This window comes from Brachyistius frenatus, unplaced genomic scaffold (assembly GCF_029030835.1).
Source record: "Brachyistius frenatus isolate BFR_SWC_R1_liver_20210118 unplaced genomic scaffold, ASM2903083v1 Contig_197, whole genome shotgun sequence".
Taxonomy (NCBI): Eukaryota; Metazoa; Chordata; class Actinopteri; family Embiotocidae; genus Brachyistius; species Brachyistius frenatus.
The window spans coordinates 144,073-165,615 of NW_027210796.1; the positions used below are offsets into that span (position 1 = coordinate 144,073).

The window sequence follows — 21,543 nt, forward strand, 5'->3', positions numbered from 1 at the left end:
AGGACTTGACTCTGTCTATGGCAGCTGGTAGCTGGTAGTACAGTGTTTTTTTTTTTTAAAGATCAGATATTAAAAAGTGAGCTAAATGCTAGTAAATACTTTAAATAACATCATTCATTATACTTTTTCCACCAACAGGTGAACTGTTAGTGTTGAGCCCAGATATGGTCTAGATTGCTTGCAGATTTGTAGAAAGTATAGAAATGTTTTAATTAAAAAATTACAATTAGAAAGACTATGCATGATATTATTATGATCTCACGTAGTCTATGTGCACCAAAGCATGTCAAGCAAAAATGCAACAATGACTAATTTAAAGCACATATAATGTTACAACGTAAAGATTTGCCTCATGAATGCATATTAAAAATAATCCAACACATTTTTCACTTTTCATGTTGTCACCTTTGTCAGTAATAGTGATTTGATGAGCTCATCTTGTGTTAGTCATGTAGGCCTATATTCTGCAGGTTTAAAACCTTCTTTTGAGTTAAATTTGACAAAATGTATTTAAACATACATGCATACCTTTTATTAAATGTGGGCAATAAAAGTTAGTTGAGTAATACGTATGCTACACAAAACAAATGTGACAGCGAAAAAGATGGAAGTGTGATATATAAATTAACATTAGCAAAAATTTCAATAAAAACAGACCTACAAGTAATTATGTTTAACAGATTTTTAAGTATGAAACTTTAGCCAATAAAAAAAAAATCAGCTGACAGTACTGATATTATATTTAGCATACTTTAATATAACTAAATGCCAATTAAGTTACATTATAATTTCCTTCTTCATAATTTTACGGGTTTTTTTTTTGGTCAATGACAAATACACCTTAAAAAATTATCTAGATTGAAAAATCACCTGCCTAAATATCAAAGTCCCAGATAGTCAAAGAGTAATAGCCTACCGCCTATATATATAAAATTGTTATTGTGTTTCGCTTTAACGTTATTGTAACAAGGGAAGTGACGTTCCCTACTGTTGCTATAGAAATGTGTAAACTTTGCCGTTGCCAGGAGCAACGTTAGGAGGGCAGTGTTAGTTGCGCTTTGCTAGTTTAAATCTCTTAACCGGGAGTAATAAAACTGCAACGGCATCAAAGAAGACATTTAAATGACTGATGGTGAGCTAATCCTTCGCCGTGTTACCGCTGTCCATGCTGACTGAATTGATATGACCGATTTACGGCACTTTAACAAGCCCTCACACAGCTATAGTTGAGCTATTGTTAGCAATTTAGGGTTCGCTAGTTAGTAATAAAACTGCCATGTCGGAGCAAAGAGAAAACGACCAAGAGGGGAAAGAGGAGGAGGAGGAGGAGGAGGAGGAGGAGGACAAAAACACGGAAACAAACCCACAACCAGGGGAACATTCTGCAGGGTTTCCTCCAGAGGATGGCAGAGAGCCGGACATCGATGGCGGGGAGGTGGCGGCAGGTTGTTCGGCTCTAGGTGAGTCCGGGCTGACCCAGAGGTCCACAACAAAGCTTCAAACACGGTGTCACACAGGTGTAACTCATTAGTTGGCTCTGTTCAACAACTTGAAGTAAGTTTATGCCATTGATAGAGTGCAATACACAAGGGCTGGCAAAAGGAAACTGTGTGGTCATATCTAATACATGTTTTTATCAATTAATTAATTAATTACACCTGCTGTGAAATAAGTTCTGTTGTTCGGTGCAGTGCTCACGCTGATTGTCCTTGGATTGTGATACAACCATCATCTTAACAATTGAGAGGTATCCTACACGCTGCATCTTCTTCGTACGGTTTATTTCTGACATAAGACACAAACAAGCTTGTGTAAAAACAGAATAGTACGGTGAAGATTTGCTCTAAAAATGTCCTCTAAAAACTTTAAAATCCCACATAAGTAAAACGTTCTCGCTGCACTAGCTTGCAAAATTCAAATGGTATAATGTGATTTAAAAAAAAATAATTTAATAATCATCTATGCAGAGACTCGGGAGGATGCTGAAGAAGCTGAAACCCAAGCTGACATAACTGATGATGCCGTGAACCTTCCAGAGCCTCAAGAAACCGGAAATATTGGAAACTCAATAGAAACTGGTGAGATTCTCATTTAAAAAAAGCTTAAAGACCCCAAACTCCCACATTTTTTTTTAAATTTTGTTTTATATGAAGCGTTTCATTCGGTTCTCTGAGTCACAAAACATTATGTAAAAGCATAGATGTTTTAGGGCTTTTCTTATATTTGAGAAAATATTGTCCAATATTGATATTTAATATAAACTCACAGCAATAACATTTTTGTATATTTGGAGATAAAGTTTTAGCTGAATTTCAGGAGCAGGACCACGCCACAACCACTCCCCCACTTCCGGCCACACTCCTATAAATATCCACCCACTCTAGACCTCGGCCTGTTCACGTTTTCCGCACCCCACCCTCCCTCCCTCTTGTTAAACCATTTCACTTATGGTTATCATGTTTCATAGCCTTTATCCTTCCGTCCCACATGGAGATCTCGGGGATCTGCAAGGCCCGGGAGCCGCAGTGGATCCTCGACTAAGCCTTCCCCAAACTGCAAAACTCTCACCCCGGCTTAATCTCCCCCAATCAATGGAGGTTCGCCCTCGGCCGAGGCGGGGTCCTAGCTAGTGAAGTACCGATTAGGTTGACCATTTGGCAGGCAAACTGACATACCCGTTTAAAAACAAATAGTGATTGACAAGTGTAATTGTTATTGCGATTTAGGGGTGTTTAGTGGTAAAAAAAATGTTTTCCAGATTGTGTGGATGTGCTGGAGTCAGTGGAAGAAGCTGAAACTGAGGCCGATTTGCCCGATGATGCTGAGCAGCTTAAACAGCCCCGAAAAACAGAAAACGCTGGAGACTCAACAGCGACAGGTGAGCCATAGGAATATTTTAGAATATGAACTGGACCCTAGGTTCAAATTCAAAACGTTTAATATAATTGGTTTTGTTTTATATCATGAAACAACCATGATATACAGAAATAACTATGATACAAAAAAACAACAACTGAAAACCCAAACAAAGAACTTAAATTCAGTAGAATTACTTTTTCAAAATGTTTTACCGTCAGCAATTATATTTAATATGTTGTACAGAATGCCATATGTTTGACAATTTTTTTTTTTTTTTTAATTCATGAGATTTATTCAATTTATTCTGTTGATTTCTACATATCCTTATAAAGATAACACCACATGTTGGCCCACTGAGACTGATCTGTTTACAGCGTGATTCATCCTCATTTATCGCACATTAATGGCATTTTAATTTTAGTTTGTTATATTTGTGAAGTGGTAAAATACGGAGGCATAATATAAATATACCAAAATAATGCAGATCTTACCTGTTTGTTGCCATATGTTTTTATATGCTTACATGTTTTTGTGGGGATTTTTTCCACTCTATTTGTATTATTGGTAGCACTAACTTTCTTGATCTATCGATCGATCAATCGATCAACCGACCAACTGAAACCCACAGACTATGAGTCTGAGAGTGTCTCTCTGTGCGGTTGCAGTGAAGGTGGTGCTGGTGCCGGAGGGTCATGTGATGACTGTAGCTTTCGCCATCGGTCTCAGCGTTTGGGAGCTGAAATGTCACCTGGCCTCAGAGCTCAGAGTCCCTGTGGAGGTGCTGCAGATCTCTCTGGACGGTACGTCTCTTTTTCTCTACCCCTCCAGGGTTTGAAGGATTGTAAGAACGATTAGAACACACAACACACATTAGACTGATGGTTCTCCAATTCTCACGCCCCATGAAGGCCGAGACATTTTAAAACCGCTGCAGCTCATCTGCCTTCTTCATGGGTAAATAGATTTTCATTTTTCATTTCAATTCATGACAATATCTTGGGAACATTGATATTTTTCATCTGTGTGCAAAAAAACAGCTCTCCTGGTATGTTACAAGTTAACCCAAGAGCAAAAATATTTGAATATAATTTAGATTCAAGTGACATGTTTGACTGATGACTGCCATCATTTTATCTTTTCCTCCCCATGAAATTGTTGTCTATCCTGTCCTTTACAGTGGTTTACATGCCGCTGGTGCCTGTTCTGCAAATTGGAAACAACTGCGTTAGATTCACAGAAATACTTTTTTCAGAGCTGCATACACGATGGAAACGAATGCTGTTTGATTTTTATTGGGAAAAACAGTATTTTATGAAATATGTTCCACACACACAGTCATTCATTGTGTGGAATGTTTCACTTACATTGACTCAGCAGCATGTGGCCAATAGAAGAACTCCAGCTGACAGTACCTAACTTCACCTGTCGCATTTCAGTCTCATGTTTAAACGACTGGTTGGTCGGGGGATGTTTTTGCAGGCAGAGCGGTGGAGGAGCAGCACAGCCTGATGGAGCTCGGCATCCGGCCTCACAGCTCCACCCGGATGGAGATGAGCTCCACCGACCCGAGCTCCCACCCGCTCCGCCCTCTCCGTCCCCCGCAGCACGACAGCATGCCGGATGTGATCACTGTCCAAGTCCAAACAGGTATGAATGCCCGGCCTCTGCTCTGTCCTCTGCACACTGGATGTGGAAGCAGCTGTTTGCTAACATGCACCACAGAAAGATTAGTGGATATGAGCATTTTTGTTGTTGTTTTTTTGGTTTCTTTGCCAAGAGTAAGAACGAAAGCTCAGGTAACTCTGTTAGTCCAAATGACTCTTGGGGGCCCTTCAAAACATGGCCCATGGTTGAGTAAAACTGCTGACCATTGTTGTAGAGGTTTGTCTCATACTGCATCTCTTTAGAGTGAAAGAAATAATATCTGCAAATGAAGAACAGGAAAACCTTTCTTGGATACTGAGGCTGAAGTTGGCCACTGGAATAATTAAAATGATTTTACTGTGTTTAATTATAATTGATAATAATGATAAATGTATTGTTATTATTTAGGTTTTTTTTAATGAGCAAAAATATGTATGAAGTTCATTTTCATCTAAATACATTAAACTGACAATTAAAAAACAGTATGTCAAATAAAAAAATAAAAATTCTAAATCAACTATTAGGGGGGCTGTGGCTCAGACAGTAGAGTGGGTTGAACCCTAATCGGAAGGTTGGTGGTTCAATCCCCAGCTCCTCCTGTCCACATGCCTAAGCGTCCCTGAGCAAGACACTGAACCCTAAGTTGCTCCCGATGGTGAACCATCAGTGTGTGAATGTGCTCCTGATGGCAGCACCTTGCATGGTGATCTGTCTCATTAGTGTGTGAATGGGAAAACCATGTTAAAGCGCTTTGAGACCAAAAGGTGATAAAGCGCTATACAAGTACAGACCATTTACTATTTATTCAATTGTAAAATATTGAATAGAATAGAATTATTCACTGACAAATATCCCCTTATGTTTATTAATCATATGCTTAATATAATCAATCTATAGTAATAACTAATACAAATTAAATTATTATTTAAGATATATGAATTAGTAGGAAACATTATATAAAGACTCTGCAGTAACAACAAAAATTGACAATACATTTGGTAGATAAGGATTTCCAAATTTCTTTGTGTTATGTTATTTTATCTTATAGAATAAAGCACAGCTACTTTAGTTTATGATGTTATTTTTTAATCTTTGTTCTGTTGGATTTTGGATCAGACATCAAATGACAGAAAAACTTCACAAACTGATTATTCTACTTCACACTCTCCATAAACTATGATATCATGATAAAGGAATACAATGGAAATAAGCAATAGGTATTTATTGTGTATTTTTATCCTCAATAATATATATATATATTTTTTTATATATATGAAGTCCGTTGTGATAAACCTGCCATATATGCTTTAAATTTTGTCAAATAAATCTCTATCTATCTACTCTGGCTTTAAACTAATTAAAGCACACCCATCTCTGAACATAGTTCCATTATTGTCTCTCTCACTTCCAGACAAGGGGGCGTTCCAGGAGGTGGTGGTGGAGATCGAGCGTCCCTGCCAGCGGAAGGCCTTCCTGGGCGGTTACAGGCACCAGCTGACGGGGGCGGAGTACCACCATGCCGCTGTCCAGACCCTGCCCAAGAGAAGACCTGACAGAGGGGTGGTGGTCTTCAGCCGTGACACGCAGGTACGGCACAGAGCTTCAAAACAAATCGATCACATGGAAATCATGCAATCATTTTATTTGCCAACACAATTCAAGCATAATAAAAAAAAAACATGGGAAAAGAATAGAAAACAAGGATTTAAAACTTCAACAAAACACATTAAATCGCAGAGAGCAATACCAGCAGTTTAAAGCCAGATGTGTGTGTGTGTGTGTGTGTGTGTGTGTGTGTGTGTGTGTGTGTGTGTGTGTGTGTGTGTGTGTGTGTGTGTGTGTGTGTGTGTGTGTGTGTGTGTGTGTGTGTGCGTGTGTGTGGTGCCTTTAAAGGTCACTCATTACGGCAAAGCAGCGTACTCATTCAGGCATGTGACAGAAGATGTGCAAATTGATCAATCTAATTATAGAGAAAGAGAAAGAGTGTAAATGAGCCTCTTGAACCAGGAGACAGAGAACAAATGGTCACAGAAACACCTCCCTGAGCGGTGTGTAATATTTAATTAGTTTCATTCTGTTATTCTTTTACATTTTATTATCTGTATAAAGACACGATTTTTGTTTTGAATCACTTGAAATAGCCACGAATTGGGTTTTGCGTGGTTAAAACCTATTACCAGGATACGTTGTATTTTAAATCACTGCTTCATTATCTAGTTCATTAATCACTTTTAGATTTATCTGTGCTTCCAGATAATATACAACATTTGTTTCCCTACATTTATTTGCTACTTGCAAATAATGGTCAGGAAGATTTAAAGTCAAATAATTTGTAACACTAACTGCTGCATCAAAGCTGATTTGTGATGTTTTTTTTCTTTTTATAAATGTTTTTTTTTTTTTAAGCCACAGAAGATGACAGATACAAGCATTGCATTCCATGTTTTTCATCAACAACAGCAGCATACTAACATTGCGTCAGGCCTTCCTTTGCTCTCAAACAATCTCACTTTTTAATGTCATGGATTCCACCAGATGTTTAAAACCTTCCTTTGACATTCTGCTCCATGTTGACATGATTGCATCACATCATTTCTGCAGATTTGTCAGCTGCACATTGATGCTGTGAATCTACCACATCCCCTCAGGTGGTCTGCTGTGGATTTCAGATCTGGAGAAGCCACTTGAAATCCATTAAACTCAATGTCAGTGTTATGTAGTAGCAAGATGGTGAATTGTGGCCATAAAGGGAGGCATTTGGTCACTAATAAAAAACAAAATGGGCTGAGGCAGTCACATCATGACTGACTGGTATTAAGGAAAGAAAAGAATGACCTCTCAAAAAAAGCCTTGACTTATGACCCAAACCAGGTTTGGTCCATGGATTCATGCTTTTGATGCCACATTGTGAGCCGGCCATCAGCAGCTTCAGCAGACATGGAGATTGATCAAACCTGTGCAGTGTTCATGATGGCGTACTTTGTGTACTAACACTCGCTATTTTGAGTGCACAAGTGCTTGTTTGAGACGAGCCAGCCGGGAGCAGTTCCGATCGCCGGCAATCGGTGCACAACGCATGCCGGTTAGATTTTCGTTCGGCTTTGCACCAGTATGAGCCCGACTTGCTCTCACGTCATTCAGTGTCACCAGCATTTGCTCTCCTCTGACTGCGCTGCCTCAATTCAATTTTATTTGATTTTATTTATTTAGCGTCAAATCCCAACACGGGTTACTTCATGGCACTTAAGATATTAAAGTCCTTACAGCAGAACTTTACAATATTATACAGAGAAACCCAACAATTCAACAATTCCCATATAAGCTAGGAGCGAAAAACTCCTCTTTAAGGGAGAAAAATACAATGGGGAAAAACTCCCTCTTAACAGGAAGAACCCTCCGACAGAACCAGGCTCAGAGGTGGGCGGCCATCTGTCTCGATCTGTTGGGGTGAGAGGAGAGCAGAGAGAGAAAAGAACAGCATAGAGATCCAACACATGAACTGTTGGTAGGGCCGACATTCACAGAGCAGATACATGCAGCTCCATGGCCGGGACATCTGCAAAAGCGAGCGAGGGAACTGTATGGAGAGGCAACAGACAATAAGCAAAAACTATGGGAGAGAAAAAGCATGAAGTTAATGAGATGTAATGCTGAGGTATGTGTAGAGAGTGAAAGAGTGAGAGGAAAGAAGCTCAGCGCATCACGAGGTCCCCCAGCAGCCTCGGCCTATAACAGCATGATGGGAAACGCTTGGCTCTCACCTGATCTAACAGCTGATTGGTTCAGATGTTGCCTCAACAGTATTATGTTTTATACAAACTTTTATTTTTGTAGAAAAGGAGACATTCAGATTGTATTTTTCCAATTCGGAAGGTTTCATCTTTGAACAGAATACAAGTTGTTTGATGTTGACGTTTATCAGTCAGAGGATCAATACATTCCGATTATTGATCAATAGCATCCTCACAATATGTCACAGTTCAATCTATTGTATGTTAACATTTCACTGATTTAATTTATTGAAGTATTTAATGAGCTAAAAACGCTGGGTCAGTGGGATGTGAGAATTCTTATTAGTATATTTCTGTAGTTTTAGAGGGACAGGTTCCTCAGCTGATTTATTTACAGTTGCAAACTGATGAGATGCAGATGACATGAGAATTTGTGTGAACTGAAGTTTGAACCATAAACAGAGATCACAGATCACCTGCGCAATATTGTCTCCTCTGTCATTAATAACATAATCAGACATTGCATACAATGTTTTTTTTCTGGTCAGTGCAGAACGGCAGTGTTCGATTTGAAACGACAATACTCTGTCAAAAAAAATCCTGCACTACACAAGTAAGAGTCCTAACATGCCAGAGCAGTATTTGTTAGTGTACTAATGGAACTGCGTCATTTAGAACGCAGCACAGGTGTCGTTCTTCCGGTCATTAACTGTCCAGTTTCAGCGAGGCTGTCATCACCACAGTCTCAGATTTCTGTTCCTGGCTGACGGGAGCGGAACTTCTGCTCTGGTAGCCCGTCCGGCTCACGGTTGGACATGTTTGCTTCTCTGCTCAGAACAGTTTCAAAGAGTTACTTTGAGTTACGGTTGCCTTTCTGTCCGCCCTGATCAGTCCTCATCCTTCGACCTCTTGAACTGATGCTCACTGGATTTTTTTTTTAATGTCTTTGCACCATTTAAACCCTAAAGAACTGCATGAATAAGCAGATACTGTATGCAGGTGTTCTCAATTAAGGTATAATGGCTTATGCCACAGGTATATGACATCGCCTCCAGCCTGCTGGTCTTCTTTTTTTATTTGCTGTATGTGAGCACATTTTCACCCCAGTACACAGCTTCAGTAACACAAGATAATGAAAATAGTTCAGAAAACATCTTTCACCCTCCTTGCAGTTATCTCTGCAAAACTCTTCCACACTGGCCACAGGAGTAAGGCTTTTCTCCAGTGTGGCTACGCTGATGGATCTTCAAACTCTCTGATGTCTTGAAGCTCTTCCCACACTGGTCCCAGTGGTGTGGTTTCTCTACAGTGCTGTTAGGCTGATCCAGCTGTCCTTCACTGAACCTATCCTCATCCTCATCATGAGGTCTGCCTGGGATTTTGCAGTTCTGATTCTACAAATCAAAAAAGGCCAATTTGAGAGTTTTGATTTCAGTAGATCATCTTTCAACTAGAAAAGGCTTTTTCTAATAAAAATGTAAGAATTTACTTTAAAAAAATATATATATTAAAATCATATGCCAGCAAGAAATAATGTGTAATGTGTCATTCTTATTTAATATAGGAATATTTTTGTATAACTAAAAAAATAGGTTGCAGTTGACAAGCTTGTGCTCAAGTTCTAAAGTTATACTACGCAGGTAACTATGACAAGAACCATTAAACTACATGTAAATTAAATACAATTTGCTAACGTTTATTTCTACTGTGACTGTTAGCAAAGGTGTTCATTGACAATCAACTGCAACTGTTCAGAAAAAAAAATGTGAACAATAAAACTATACACCTCTAAACTGTTGACCATCAATTACAAATGAAACAGCAGGAAAAAAAATTAATTCTTACCGTTGTGTTAATGATGTTACATTCTTGATTACTTGTGTCTGGCTGTCCTCACACACACAGGTTGGAAAGATGCGCTGATGGTTTCTACGGAAACCAAAGCTGAATGCTGCTCAAAAAGGTTCCAAGTCCATGATTGTTGTTTTTCTCTCTGTTAGACAGTGGAGATGCAGTCACAGGCTCAGCAATGTCCAGTCAACATCTCCATCCAGATGACCGGAATTGGCTGCTACGTCTCCTGTATGAATGACACACTGGTTGTCCCCGGGAAGTACATCACTGCCGATGAGTTCCACGACAGGAGGCTGAGAGCTGTGGGTGGACAGTGTGGGATTATAACGCATGATGGGTTTTAGAGTACCAGTTCAAAGTTCGGACACACGTACTACACACTTACTATTTTACCTTCTCTGCATCTCACAAAGTTCACAAATGTAGACTCATCATACTAAAGTCCAAATTTACACTGGTTTAATGTCACTATTGTCTTCCAGTTGAGATTTTCTGCTATTTGGACTCTTAAAGCATAAATATGGGCTTTGATCTGAGGTGCTGTTCATTCATTTTTGCTTTTACTTTATTGCTTGTTTTCAGTTTGAATATAAAACGTGTCCAGTACAGGTTGGTAACATTTATGTCTTGTCACCCACCCAGGTGATCCGTCTGCAGTCGTTCACTCGGCGCTGGCTGGCCCAGCAGGCGGTGGACCAGGTGAGGAGGGAACGAGACCGGCGGCTGGCCTGGCTGGAGATGCGGGAGAGGAGGTGGAGGGAGGAGAAGGAAGAGCAGATAAGAGACCGCCACCAGCGCTGGATGAAACCGCAGAGGAGGGAGGACTTCAACCTGCTGTATCACGCTCTGGAGAGTAGGTCTAAAGAAGGTCTCGCTTTGTTTGACATCCGTAAAGGAAGTTTGATGATTAAAATGTGTTAACTCTGTGTGTGTGTGTGTGTGTGTGTGTGTGTGTGTGTGTGTGTGTGTGTGTGTGTGTGTGTGTGTGTGTGTGTGTGTGTGTGTGTGTGTGTGTGTGTGTGTGTGTGTGTGTGTGTGTGTGTGTGTGTGTAATGTTTCAGAGTGGAGGAGAGAGGAGGAGCTGGGCATCAACTCGTCCCTGAGAGGAGCTGAGAGGAAGGCAGCTCTCTGCTTGCTGCTGGAGCAGGAGACGCAGTTCATCGCTGCCATCGGACAACATCGCATCGCCGTCCAGGGCAGCAACTACGACAGGGTCGTCGGGAACTTCCTGAACAAGGTCAGAGGTCACTCCCACCCCTCTCTTAATCCAAAAACAGCATAGTTTTTATTTCCAATTATGAATCTTAAATTATACTGATGTTAGAATTAGGGATGCAACTAACAGTTATTTACACTGGTTACTGGGTCAGTAGAGGAAAACAATTGATACGTTAATCCGCGTTATTGTCAGGTCTTTGAATTCAGTCTCCTCAAAAAAAGACGTCAGAAGATAAAAAAGTTTTCTGTGTCTCAATATGGCTTGTCGATAGATGTTACATATCTATGAAGTAAAGGTTGGATTATTTTACTGTGGAAGCTGTTAAATCCTTTTTTTCTTTAGTTTTAACCAGCAGTCTGCTTGTAAGCTCATCAACTCATAATGAGTTTTAAGAATAGCAGAAAGTTACATCTGCAAGGTCATGCTCAACAATTAGCGATCATAAGAATCATTGTTATGTAAACCTGTGAAATACAGATGTATGTGACACAAAGTGGATTATAAAAGTCTGAGACCACTAGTGCAGATGGTACAGTGGGTTGCCCTCTACCATCAGTACTTCATCAGGACTTATTTTCCACCTTGTTTTCCCTCCTGAGAAGTATGACTGTAGTTTTCGTGATGCTACTTGTCCACCAAGCTACCGGACATCCTTCTTTTAACAGGACTTTAGCTGATTGGAGTCTTTATTATTTTCTTTTAGTAAACTATATTCCTGTGATCAAGTCGATTTTCTATCTCTCACTGAGCAAAGTTTTATATATCGATATGCTGATGGTGTGGTCACTTTTTGGTCTGCCTGATTGTGCTCTGGATACAACTGAGACCTTCAGACTAGCCCTGATTTGAAGCTGAGAAAAAACCCCTTTGCTTGGAATAACAATTTGACTTCTGACACTTGAAACATGAGGTACAGTCATATTTGTAATGGGTAAACAATGGTTGCTAGTTGATTTACTTGAACAAGCATCTGATAATTCAAGAGTGTCATCTGAATGCCGTTTCAATGGAAGGATACAACTCAAGGAAATCTGACCCTGGACAAAAACTTTAACATGGTTCATGCCACTTATTTGCTTCAGTTTAATTTCTGGCCTATAAAATGTGGTGAATTTAAATATTTTTTTAATTTTACATGTCTGAACCTGTGTTTTTAAACATTTTTTTTTTAAATGACAGATTTTCAATGTGGACTCAGACTTTTGGACATCGCTGAATATGATATTATATTAATGTTCTTCATAAAAAAATGTGGAGGTTTTATCGCTCCTGCTGAATTTTCATTATTTTTTTTTAGCAGTATGGCCATTCTGCTCAGAAAATTATTTAATACCTTTGTCACAAAGGTAGAAGTTGTAGTACTACCATTACCTCCAATTATAAACACTGCAGAAATAGTTGCAGTCATAGGAAGAGAGGTATTTCGAGTAAATGTAGAAGTAGTAATCTTATTATAAAGTATAGCAGTAGTAGAAACAAAAGCAGTGTTATCAGCAGGAGCGTTATTACCATTAGCAGAAGTGCAAACAGTGTTGCGTGTGTGCTCAGGCCGCAGCTCCTCATCAGTGGCGAGCAGCAGACGGTCGTCTGATCGAGATGGACAGTCCTCACACCATCAGAGCCAGAGAGCTGCGAGATCTCTACAACAACATCGGCCCGTCCGACAGCAGCCATGAGGAGAGACTGCATGCCCTCATGACACTTAAACACACCGTCAGGGTAGCACGCACGAAAACACACACACACACACACACACACACACACACACACACACACACACACACACACACACACACACACACACACACACACACACACACACACACACACACACACACACTGCTGTTTAACAATCAGTATTACTGTAAAAGTTAGCCAGGCATTATCTGGTGTCTTGTTTGATCTTTTTTACAAAAGTAAAGGTAGTAGGAGTGAATCACATACAGTTCATAAAATTAGAATAATCTCAAACTGATCTGTTAATAAGCAGAACATTCCCTAACATAGAAAAGCAAACAAATTATACATGAAAACTTCTACTTCCATAAAAATTTCTTAAAAACACTTACATTAAAAAAAAAAAAAAAAAAAGTAACAGAAACAGGATTGACAGCACCCTTCGAAAGAAAAGTCAATGCTTGGTACACATAGGATTTCACAGACATAATAATACCTTGTTCATAACTTATGACCTGAAAACACAACACTTAGTACATCACAACACTACAACTTCTGTTTTGAATGACCATTACAGGTGCACGGAGAAGTATTTTTTTTATTGTTGGTCGCATTGTTATCTATCCTTATTGGACAGGAGCACGAGTGTCAGCTGACCCGGGACATCGTGGATTTGATTGACAGGGAGGTAGACTTGATGACCCGAGGGGTGAAGAGAGCCAGTCTGGAAGGGCTCAGGAAGAGAATCTCTACTTTGTTCCTGCAGTACATTAAAACACCAGCGTTCAACCCAGAGGTGGCCAAACATCTTAAGGTGAGCAAAGAGCCCTCCTGGGGCCTGTTTCACAAAACCTAGGTAAAGGATTAAGGCAGGATTTTCCAGGTATCCTGGCTTAATTAAGCTTTGGTTCGGTTTCACAAAAGGAGTAGCATATAAATTACCATGGAGATTTATTCTGTGAAACTTGCCTGGTCCAGATCAGGCTAACAGCCAGGTTTACTTAATCCTGGTGCCTTTCAGTCAGTGTTTAATCTGATCAGAAACCAATTTCTTACAGTTATTCCCTGTCAAAGGGAAGTATTGCTACAAAATAAATAATGAAAGCAGTTTTCCTTTATAATCTTCAATGTAAATAATATGAGTAACATTAACTTCCTCTGCTCACTTTTAAGGCATTAAGGTGTACAACTGATAATTTGAGCCATTAACTCTTTGAAGTAGGCTATAGAATTATGACAGTTTTAGTTAAGGTCTGTGGTCAGTAAATATTTATTGTTTGAAAACTACACATTCAGTCAGTCCACTACTGTCTGCCACACCTGTTGAGCTCCTTAATTAAAGCAGCAGTGTTCTTTTTCACATTTTGTCCTTTTCCGCCTCATATGCTTCCATTAAAAGCTGTTTCTCACTCGGATTAAAGCATGCAAGCGCCTCTCCATTTCTCCATCAGTGAATCGGTGATCTACCTCGTGGTCTTTTGAAGACAGCCGTGAATGCGCATTTATCCGGATTAATTACACCTGGTTTGAGCTAGCCACACCTGATCAACCAGCCTTGGCAATTGTGAAACCGCTGAAGCCAGGATGAACTGACTGGGCTAGATCAAGCCTAACTTTTCTCCGTTATCCTGGATATCTTAATTCTGCTTTTGTGAAACAGGCCGCTGGTCTGGAATCATATGTTTTTGGAACACTTGACTATAAACTATCTAACTGAAAATCTATCCCCAGGTTCCCCAGAATCCCTCCGAGCTGAAAAACGACACGCGCCTCTGCCGCTGCTGTCACCGTTACCTGCGGTCTGCCGACTTCAGCGTCTCTGCCAGCGGCCATGTTATCAACTGTTGCCGGCACTGCGCGCGGCTCGACAACATAGCTCGACCCCGCGATGACTTATCCTTCTACAAAAACATCCTGAGGAAGCTGAGAACCGACGAGCAGCAGCTCAACGAAGAAGCCAAGATTCCCTTCCTGCTGCAGGTAAATGATGCTTTCCGCAGTGTGTATTTTGTGTTTCATTCATCAAAGAGAATTCTGTCTGTTTCCTGCACGTTTTACCGCGATGCTCTCGACAGTGCAGAAAGCCCAAAACCCAAACATCTGCTTCCCTTTTCAGGTGGAGGACATGCGCTACCTTGTGGAGGTGGTGTGGACGTGCCGCTCGGCCCTCCACGCCGGCAGCGACCTCTACAGTCTGGTGTTTGTTCGCTGGGAGCGTCAGATGGACTGGAGCCCCTGGAACTGCATCTTGTTGTCCAAAGAAGAGACGTCTGCTCACTTAGAGTTGGAGGACCTCCACAAGGTCTGTCCATTTCAAGATTTATACTCGCATCACACATGTGGACTCATCTGACGTACAGTCTGTATGAGGTTTATGCATTTCCACCCAGTGGTGGTGCCATTATGACTAATATTAATAGTCGCATTCAAAATACACTCTCAAATTTTGTTTTAGCTCACAGTAATTCAAAAGGAAGGAAGGAACCTTTCCTTAGAACCCAACTGAACCTTTAAAGGACTTCAGGAACTTTTTGGTGACAAGAACCAGTTTAACTCAACAGTGTCAATAGTGTCATAAAGTTCCTGGGTTTCATTCAATGGCCGTTAGTCAGCTAACACAGGTAAAGTTCATGAGTTTCTGAAATAGTTCCTTTCTCAAATAGTTCCTTATTATTGTGTTATAATAAGTCATTTATTCACATCTTCTGTTCCTGGATGTATTTTAGCCTTTTTTTTTTTTAAAAAAGCTTTATGACATCAGAACGATTTTAATCAAGCTCTTTGAAAACTTTTTGAAAAGCTTTTTTTGGACATTTGAAGGTTCTGATCAGTCTTTGAAAGGAAAGCTCACATATTTGACCTCCTAACAGATGGTTTGCACATTTTCTGGCACTGCCAAATGAACTTCCCAAACCAGCTGTTGCACCAACTGAGTAACCCCACCCCCTCCCTGTGTGTGTGTGTGTGTGTGTGTGTGTGTGTGTGTGTGTGTGTGTGTGTGTGTGTGTGTGTGTGTGTGTGTGCGTGTGCATGTGCGTGTGTGTGTGTGTGTGTGTGTGTGTGCGTGTGTGTGTGTGTGTGTGTGCGTGCTCAGGCTTACGAGACGACGTACATTCGCGGAATCGAACAGAAACACACACTGGCTCGACGCCACTTCAGCCAGATCCCCATCATAGCTGAGTACCTGCACTCTCAGCCAGCTGCTGCTTTGGGCAACCAGCTCATCTTCAAGCCCATCACCACGGCGACAGGCAGGCACGCCACCAACACCAAACCGGCCTCAGATCATTAAGAAACACCCTTTTGTGTGTGTGTGTGTGTGTGTGTGTTTCAGTTTCTGCAAAGACAAACCTCTCTTTCTCGCTCTTTCTCTCTCTCTTTCATTTGTTTCTCTCTTCCTGTGATGTGTAACAAATTAAAAGAGGATTTCACAGCAGTGATGCAGGCAGATGCTCTCTCACCCAGGTTACAACAAGGCTGAGGGGTAAAATGTGTTGCGATCATTATCTTGAGAAAATTCTCACGCATAGTTAACATTTCATTAACATGGTTTAATTTTTAACAGGTCTAACGGCATGCTCACACATGTTCAGGGCAAGTGGAGATGTAGTTTGATTTTACAGAATGTTCAATAAATTAAAACCACAGTGAAAGATGTTATATATTTTAAATAATAGATTTTTTTTAAGTGCTTTTTTTCTTCATCGAGTTGTTTCTTAATTTGTCAGATGTAATTATGTAATGATTTTTGGGTGGATGGATCAACGAAAATGAACATCTTCGTACGCCTATGTACTCCCATTTCATTCTAAACATCGAACAAAAAGTTTGAACATTTGTGTTTGGTATACATTGTATACCGTTGGAAAGCCTGTTCATTTCCCTTTTAAACGGTGCCCCATTTGTAAGGAACAAGCATTTGTGAGATGAGCAGCACAGTCGAGTATGTGGGTTGCGCCCATGAAAGATTTGCCAAATCTTCTCTAACAATGCCAAACAGCTTATTCTGCTGTTGCTATTGACTCTTGTTTGGTGGATTGAATGATTGAAGTCCATCACTAACAAGGAAGAAACAAGACATATTGGCAATTTTACAATTTATTCATTTAGCAAACGGTCAGGAGCCTCAGTAGCGTCTGGAAGAACCATACACAGCCACAATAGCTTGGCCCCTCCTCCTCATGCTGGTCACCAGCCTGTGGAGAAATGGTTGCAGAATCTCATCTCGATATCTCTCTGCATTAAGATTGCCTCCAATGAAGACAAGCCTCGTTTTTCCAGTGATGGAGATGAGACACCATCACAGTGCCTCCAACAAAAGGTGTTACTCTATCGGTGCAGCAATCATTATAGCGTTCTCCCCGTCTTCTCCACACTTTGACCCTACGATCCAACTTCCGTGGGCAGAATCTGGACTCATCGCTGAACATAACGTTCCTCCACATGTTCAGGTTCCAGTGCAGGTGTTGCCGACACCAGCGCAAACGTGCCTAATCAGGCACCTGATTGCCAGCACCTGGAGGTACCAGAAGCTCAAAACAAGAGTCAATAGCAACAGCAGAATAAGATGTTTAGCATTGGCAGAGAAGATTTGGCAAATTTTTCATGGGCGCAATCCACATACTCAGTTGTGCTGCTCATCCCACAAATGCTTGTTCCTTACAAATGGGGCACCGATTAAAAGGGAAATTAACAGGCTTTCCAACGGTATACAATGTATTGCCAAGAAGCATTGTTACAACAGAGAAATAATCTACCAAACACAAATTTCCAAACTTTTTGTTCGATGTTTATATTAGTATTTGACAATCGTTTAAATGCTGTATTTTTGTTTTCAAAATTGTGGTGAAATATAATCAAAAGCAAGATGAAGAAACAATCGTATCAACAATACTCAATATACTTTAAACACCCTCACGAAATGTCATGGTAACAGAAGGAGACTGGAAAAAAGGAAGTTCCAGATTACGAAGCCAGGCGACCAAAACACAATTCAATTCAATTCAATTCAATTCAATTCAATTCAATTCAATTCAATTCAATTCAATTCAACAATTCAATTCAATTCAACTCAACTCAACTCAACTCAACTCAATTTTATTTATATGGCGCCAAATCACAACATAGGTTATTTCATGGCACTTAACACATTAAAGTCCTTACAGCAAGACATTACAATATTATACAGAGAAACCCAACAATTCATCAATTCCCACATAAGCGATGAGGGGAAAAAAACCTCCAACAGAGGGAAGAAAAACTCCCTCTTAACAGGAAGAAACCTCTGACAGAACCAGACTCAGAGGAGGGCGGCCATCTGCCTCGACCGGTTGGGGTGAGAGGAGAGCAGAGAGAGAAAAGGACAGCATAGAGATAGAAGAGAAGAACTGTTGGTGGAGACGACAAACGCAGGGCCGAGACATGCTGCTCCATGGCGGGACATCTGCAAAAGAAAGAACAGAAACTACGCGAGCGAGGGAACTCAATGGAGACAACAGACAATAAGAAGAAACTTTGGGAGAGAAAAGGATGGTGAGGTATGAGTCAGTTAAAGAGTAGGAGGAAAGAAAAGAAAATCTAGAGAGGGTTTCTGCCCTTCGAACACAAACTGGGAGCTGGTTGGTTCCACAGGAGAGGAGCCTCACAAGAACACAAGAGAGGCAGAGGCAGAATCGATAAGGAAGGTCAAAGGACAAAAAGCTGAAAAGCTGTGGCAAGCACAAAGACAATCTGGCAAATAAGGACGGGCGAGCTGAGGTTATAAACAGTATTGATACTCATTATTGAGGTAAATCGGGTGAGCAGAGAAGCCACAGACGACCAGGTGAGACAGCAGGAAGCGAAGGCAAGCAGGCGGGAGAGACAATGACGTGGAAAATCTAACGAAACACCGTCTTTCAACAATTTTTTAATTCTGATTAAACCCACAAATATTGCCCCTAGAAAGTGCCATAAATGAACACATGACTATCTCACCTTTGTGGTGGTACAGAGATAACCAGCAATCATTAATAAGGTTTTCTTGCTCAAGAAAACGGGCAGCAGATATACATAACCCCATAAACCCAACAGTTTGAGGCCAACTCTGTGTTTCAGCCCGTTGGATAACAGGGTCAATCATTACCTTCTGTAAAGTCTCACCGCTCAACAACTTCAGGGTTACACCAGAATGCAGCAGGGGAAAAGAAGAAAAAGAGTGTTAAAGAGGTTGAGCAGAGGACTGTGGGACTATCGCAGTCTCATCCTTATTCCACCGCCTGCTGCTGCCGCTTCCTCTTCCTCATCCAGACAAAGGTTAGTTACCTTTACATGGTGACAACCAGAAGAGGACAAAAGGCAAACATAATATAATAAACTAGCAGATATTCTGAAGTTTTATGCTTCAAAGTAAACTGAACGGGCGCAATCACATCCCTACACTATCATCTTTGCAATAAGTGGGAGGACCTTTATCTTCCTTAGTTGAAGTATAATAAATATAGTGACGCCAACAATGGGCCGGTTAGATAAAGCCTTAATGTGTACTAGTTAAACTGGGACATTTCAGGAACTAACTGAACGTGGCGTAAATTTTTCTAATTAGTTAGAGACTGAAATTCTGGAGTAAAGTCAGTAAGTCTGGAGGAGAAAGCCTCTTTAGGTTAAATACGAACTACTTTTAGTCTAATCATACACATAACAACCCAGAATGCAACAGAGAACACTATTACTTGTGTCTATCCTCACACAAAACAATGGCAGAGGCAAAAATAATTAGTTCATAAAACTTTAGAAAGTAAAAAACTGTTGTCAGACCATCCAGTTACTGAGTGTTATAACCATCCTGCTGCTTTTGAGCAAAAGAAAAAGAGTGATTGGGCCGCATTTATATTCATGTTTTTGTGACATCCCTTGTATTGAATAACTTCAGTCTTTTTAGACTGTGGAACATTTTTTGGCTGGCTTTATGAAAGAGAGAATGCAGAGATCAGAAGAGAGTGATTTATTAGCAGTGATGGAGCACCACAGAAAGACAAGACTCATGAATGCTGTCTAGAATAACAGAGCACCAGCTGCCTCTGGATGGTATAACAGACAATGACCACTTGGACAATTCAGATGAAAAACTGATAGAGGATGTTGTTACCGCTTTTCAGCAGAGAACGAAAAAAAGATGGCCTCGCACGAAAATAAATTTCATGAGCATAGAATTCAATATCTGAAGGAAGAGCATGAAATAAAAATGAGAATTCTACAGGTTGGGTTGGATATGAAGTTGAAAGGATGAGCTATGAGCCGAGAAATGTGCAGCAATGAGACAAAATGTGATCACCAGCTGTGGTGAATAAAATACGTAAAGAAGAAATGTTTTTTTTCATTTGGAAATTATTTAGATAGAGTATTTTAATAACTACAAACCAGGCTTGGTTTAGTCACTAATTACATTTTTACAGCACGGCACTTTAATTTTGTACGGAACAAACATTATCATAGAAGAAATAAGCCGTAATGAATACGTTGCATATCTAAATGCATCTCATATAGTTGAGGTCCTCTTTGGTCATTGCCTGCCTCAGCCAATCCTGATCATCCAATGAAGGATCAGGACAGCAGTGCTGCTTGCCTTGATTTGAAACAGGAAATTGCTTAAAAGGCTGGAATTTATTTTTTTTCCTTACATGATCCAAACATACGCTCAACCATTTCTCCGGTGTGCATGTGAGCTGTGATGTATCTGTTCTGCTCAGCTGTTCTGGGATTTATGTATGGCTTGAGGAAAATGTATTCTGACCATATTCACTGTGACCAAGCAGTAGTCTACTCAGTTTGTCTTGAAACTGAGCACACAACGAATTGTGAGTTGCACCTTTTTTTTGGGGGGCAGTAATGTTTGAAAACTCTTAATAAAGAGCGGATGCACTGTGAACATTGATTCAAAACTGTACTGTTGCTGTACTCCTTAGCATCAGGAGATGATGGACATTAGATCCATCAATACAACCAGTGCACATAAACTACAACTTGAGTTTTTAATTGAGGCATGCAACATCTAGGTAGTAATTCTAGTTTCTTTTTTTCTTTTTCTTGCTCTCTCTTTCGCTGTCTTCCCGTGACGTCTGCTGAGTAGTGAAGCCTGCTAAACGAGGATGGAACAGCAGTGATGTATGCAGATGCAACAAGGCGGAGGGGTGAAGTGTATTGCTGTCATCATCGTGAAACAATTCTCACACAGCATCATTTTGAACAGGTCTGATGGAATGCTCATGCATGTTTAGGACGAGTAAACATTTAGTCCGATTTACAGAATGATGCAGTCACTGCAGGATGCAGCCATCTTTAAAAAGAAAGGTGAAGAAACCTAGTCCTACAGCAAAAGATTAAACTCACAAATATCGCCCCTTCTAAGTGCCATAAATTAAAGGCTGTGACACATGACTATCTCACCTTTGTGTTTGTACAGAGATAACCAGCAATCATTAATAAGGGTTTCTTGCCCTTGCGAACGGCAACAGATATGGACACATAACCGACTAGCACCAACAGTTTGAGGCAAAGTAGAAACAATAAAGGAAAAAGAGA

The 21,543-nt window shown here is 40.4% G+C and overlaps 1 protein-coding gene across 1 annotated transcript; it reads left to right on the plus strand.

The window, feature by feature from the left end:
- The first annotated feature begins 1,047 nt into the window (after window positions 1-1,047).
- On the plus strand, window positions 1,048-16,812 carry iqub (IQ motif and ubiquitin domain containing). Its single transcript, XM_069718729.1, has 14 exons — window positions 1,048-1,460; window positions 1,968-2,078; window positions 2,759-2,878; window positions 3,525-3,659; window positions 4,339-4,506; window positions 5,915-6,090; window positions 10,235-10,390; window positions 10,731-10,941; window positions 11,150-11,325; window positions 12,856-13,026; window positions 13,622-13,798; window positions 14,716-14,964; window positions 15,101-15,286; window positions 16,079-16,812. Exons 1-14 carry the CDS (start codon window positions 1,277-1,279, stop codon window positions 16,274-16,276), a joined length of 2,418 nt encoding a protein of 805 aa, XP_069574830.1. The 5' UTR covers window positions 1,048-1,276; the 3' UTR covers window positions 16,277-16,812.
- The last annotated feature ends 4,731 nt before the right edge of the window (window positions 16,813-21,543 follow it).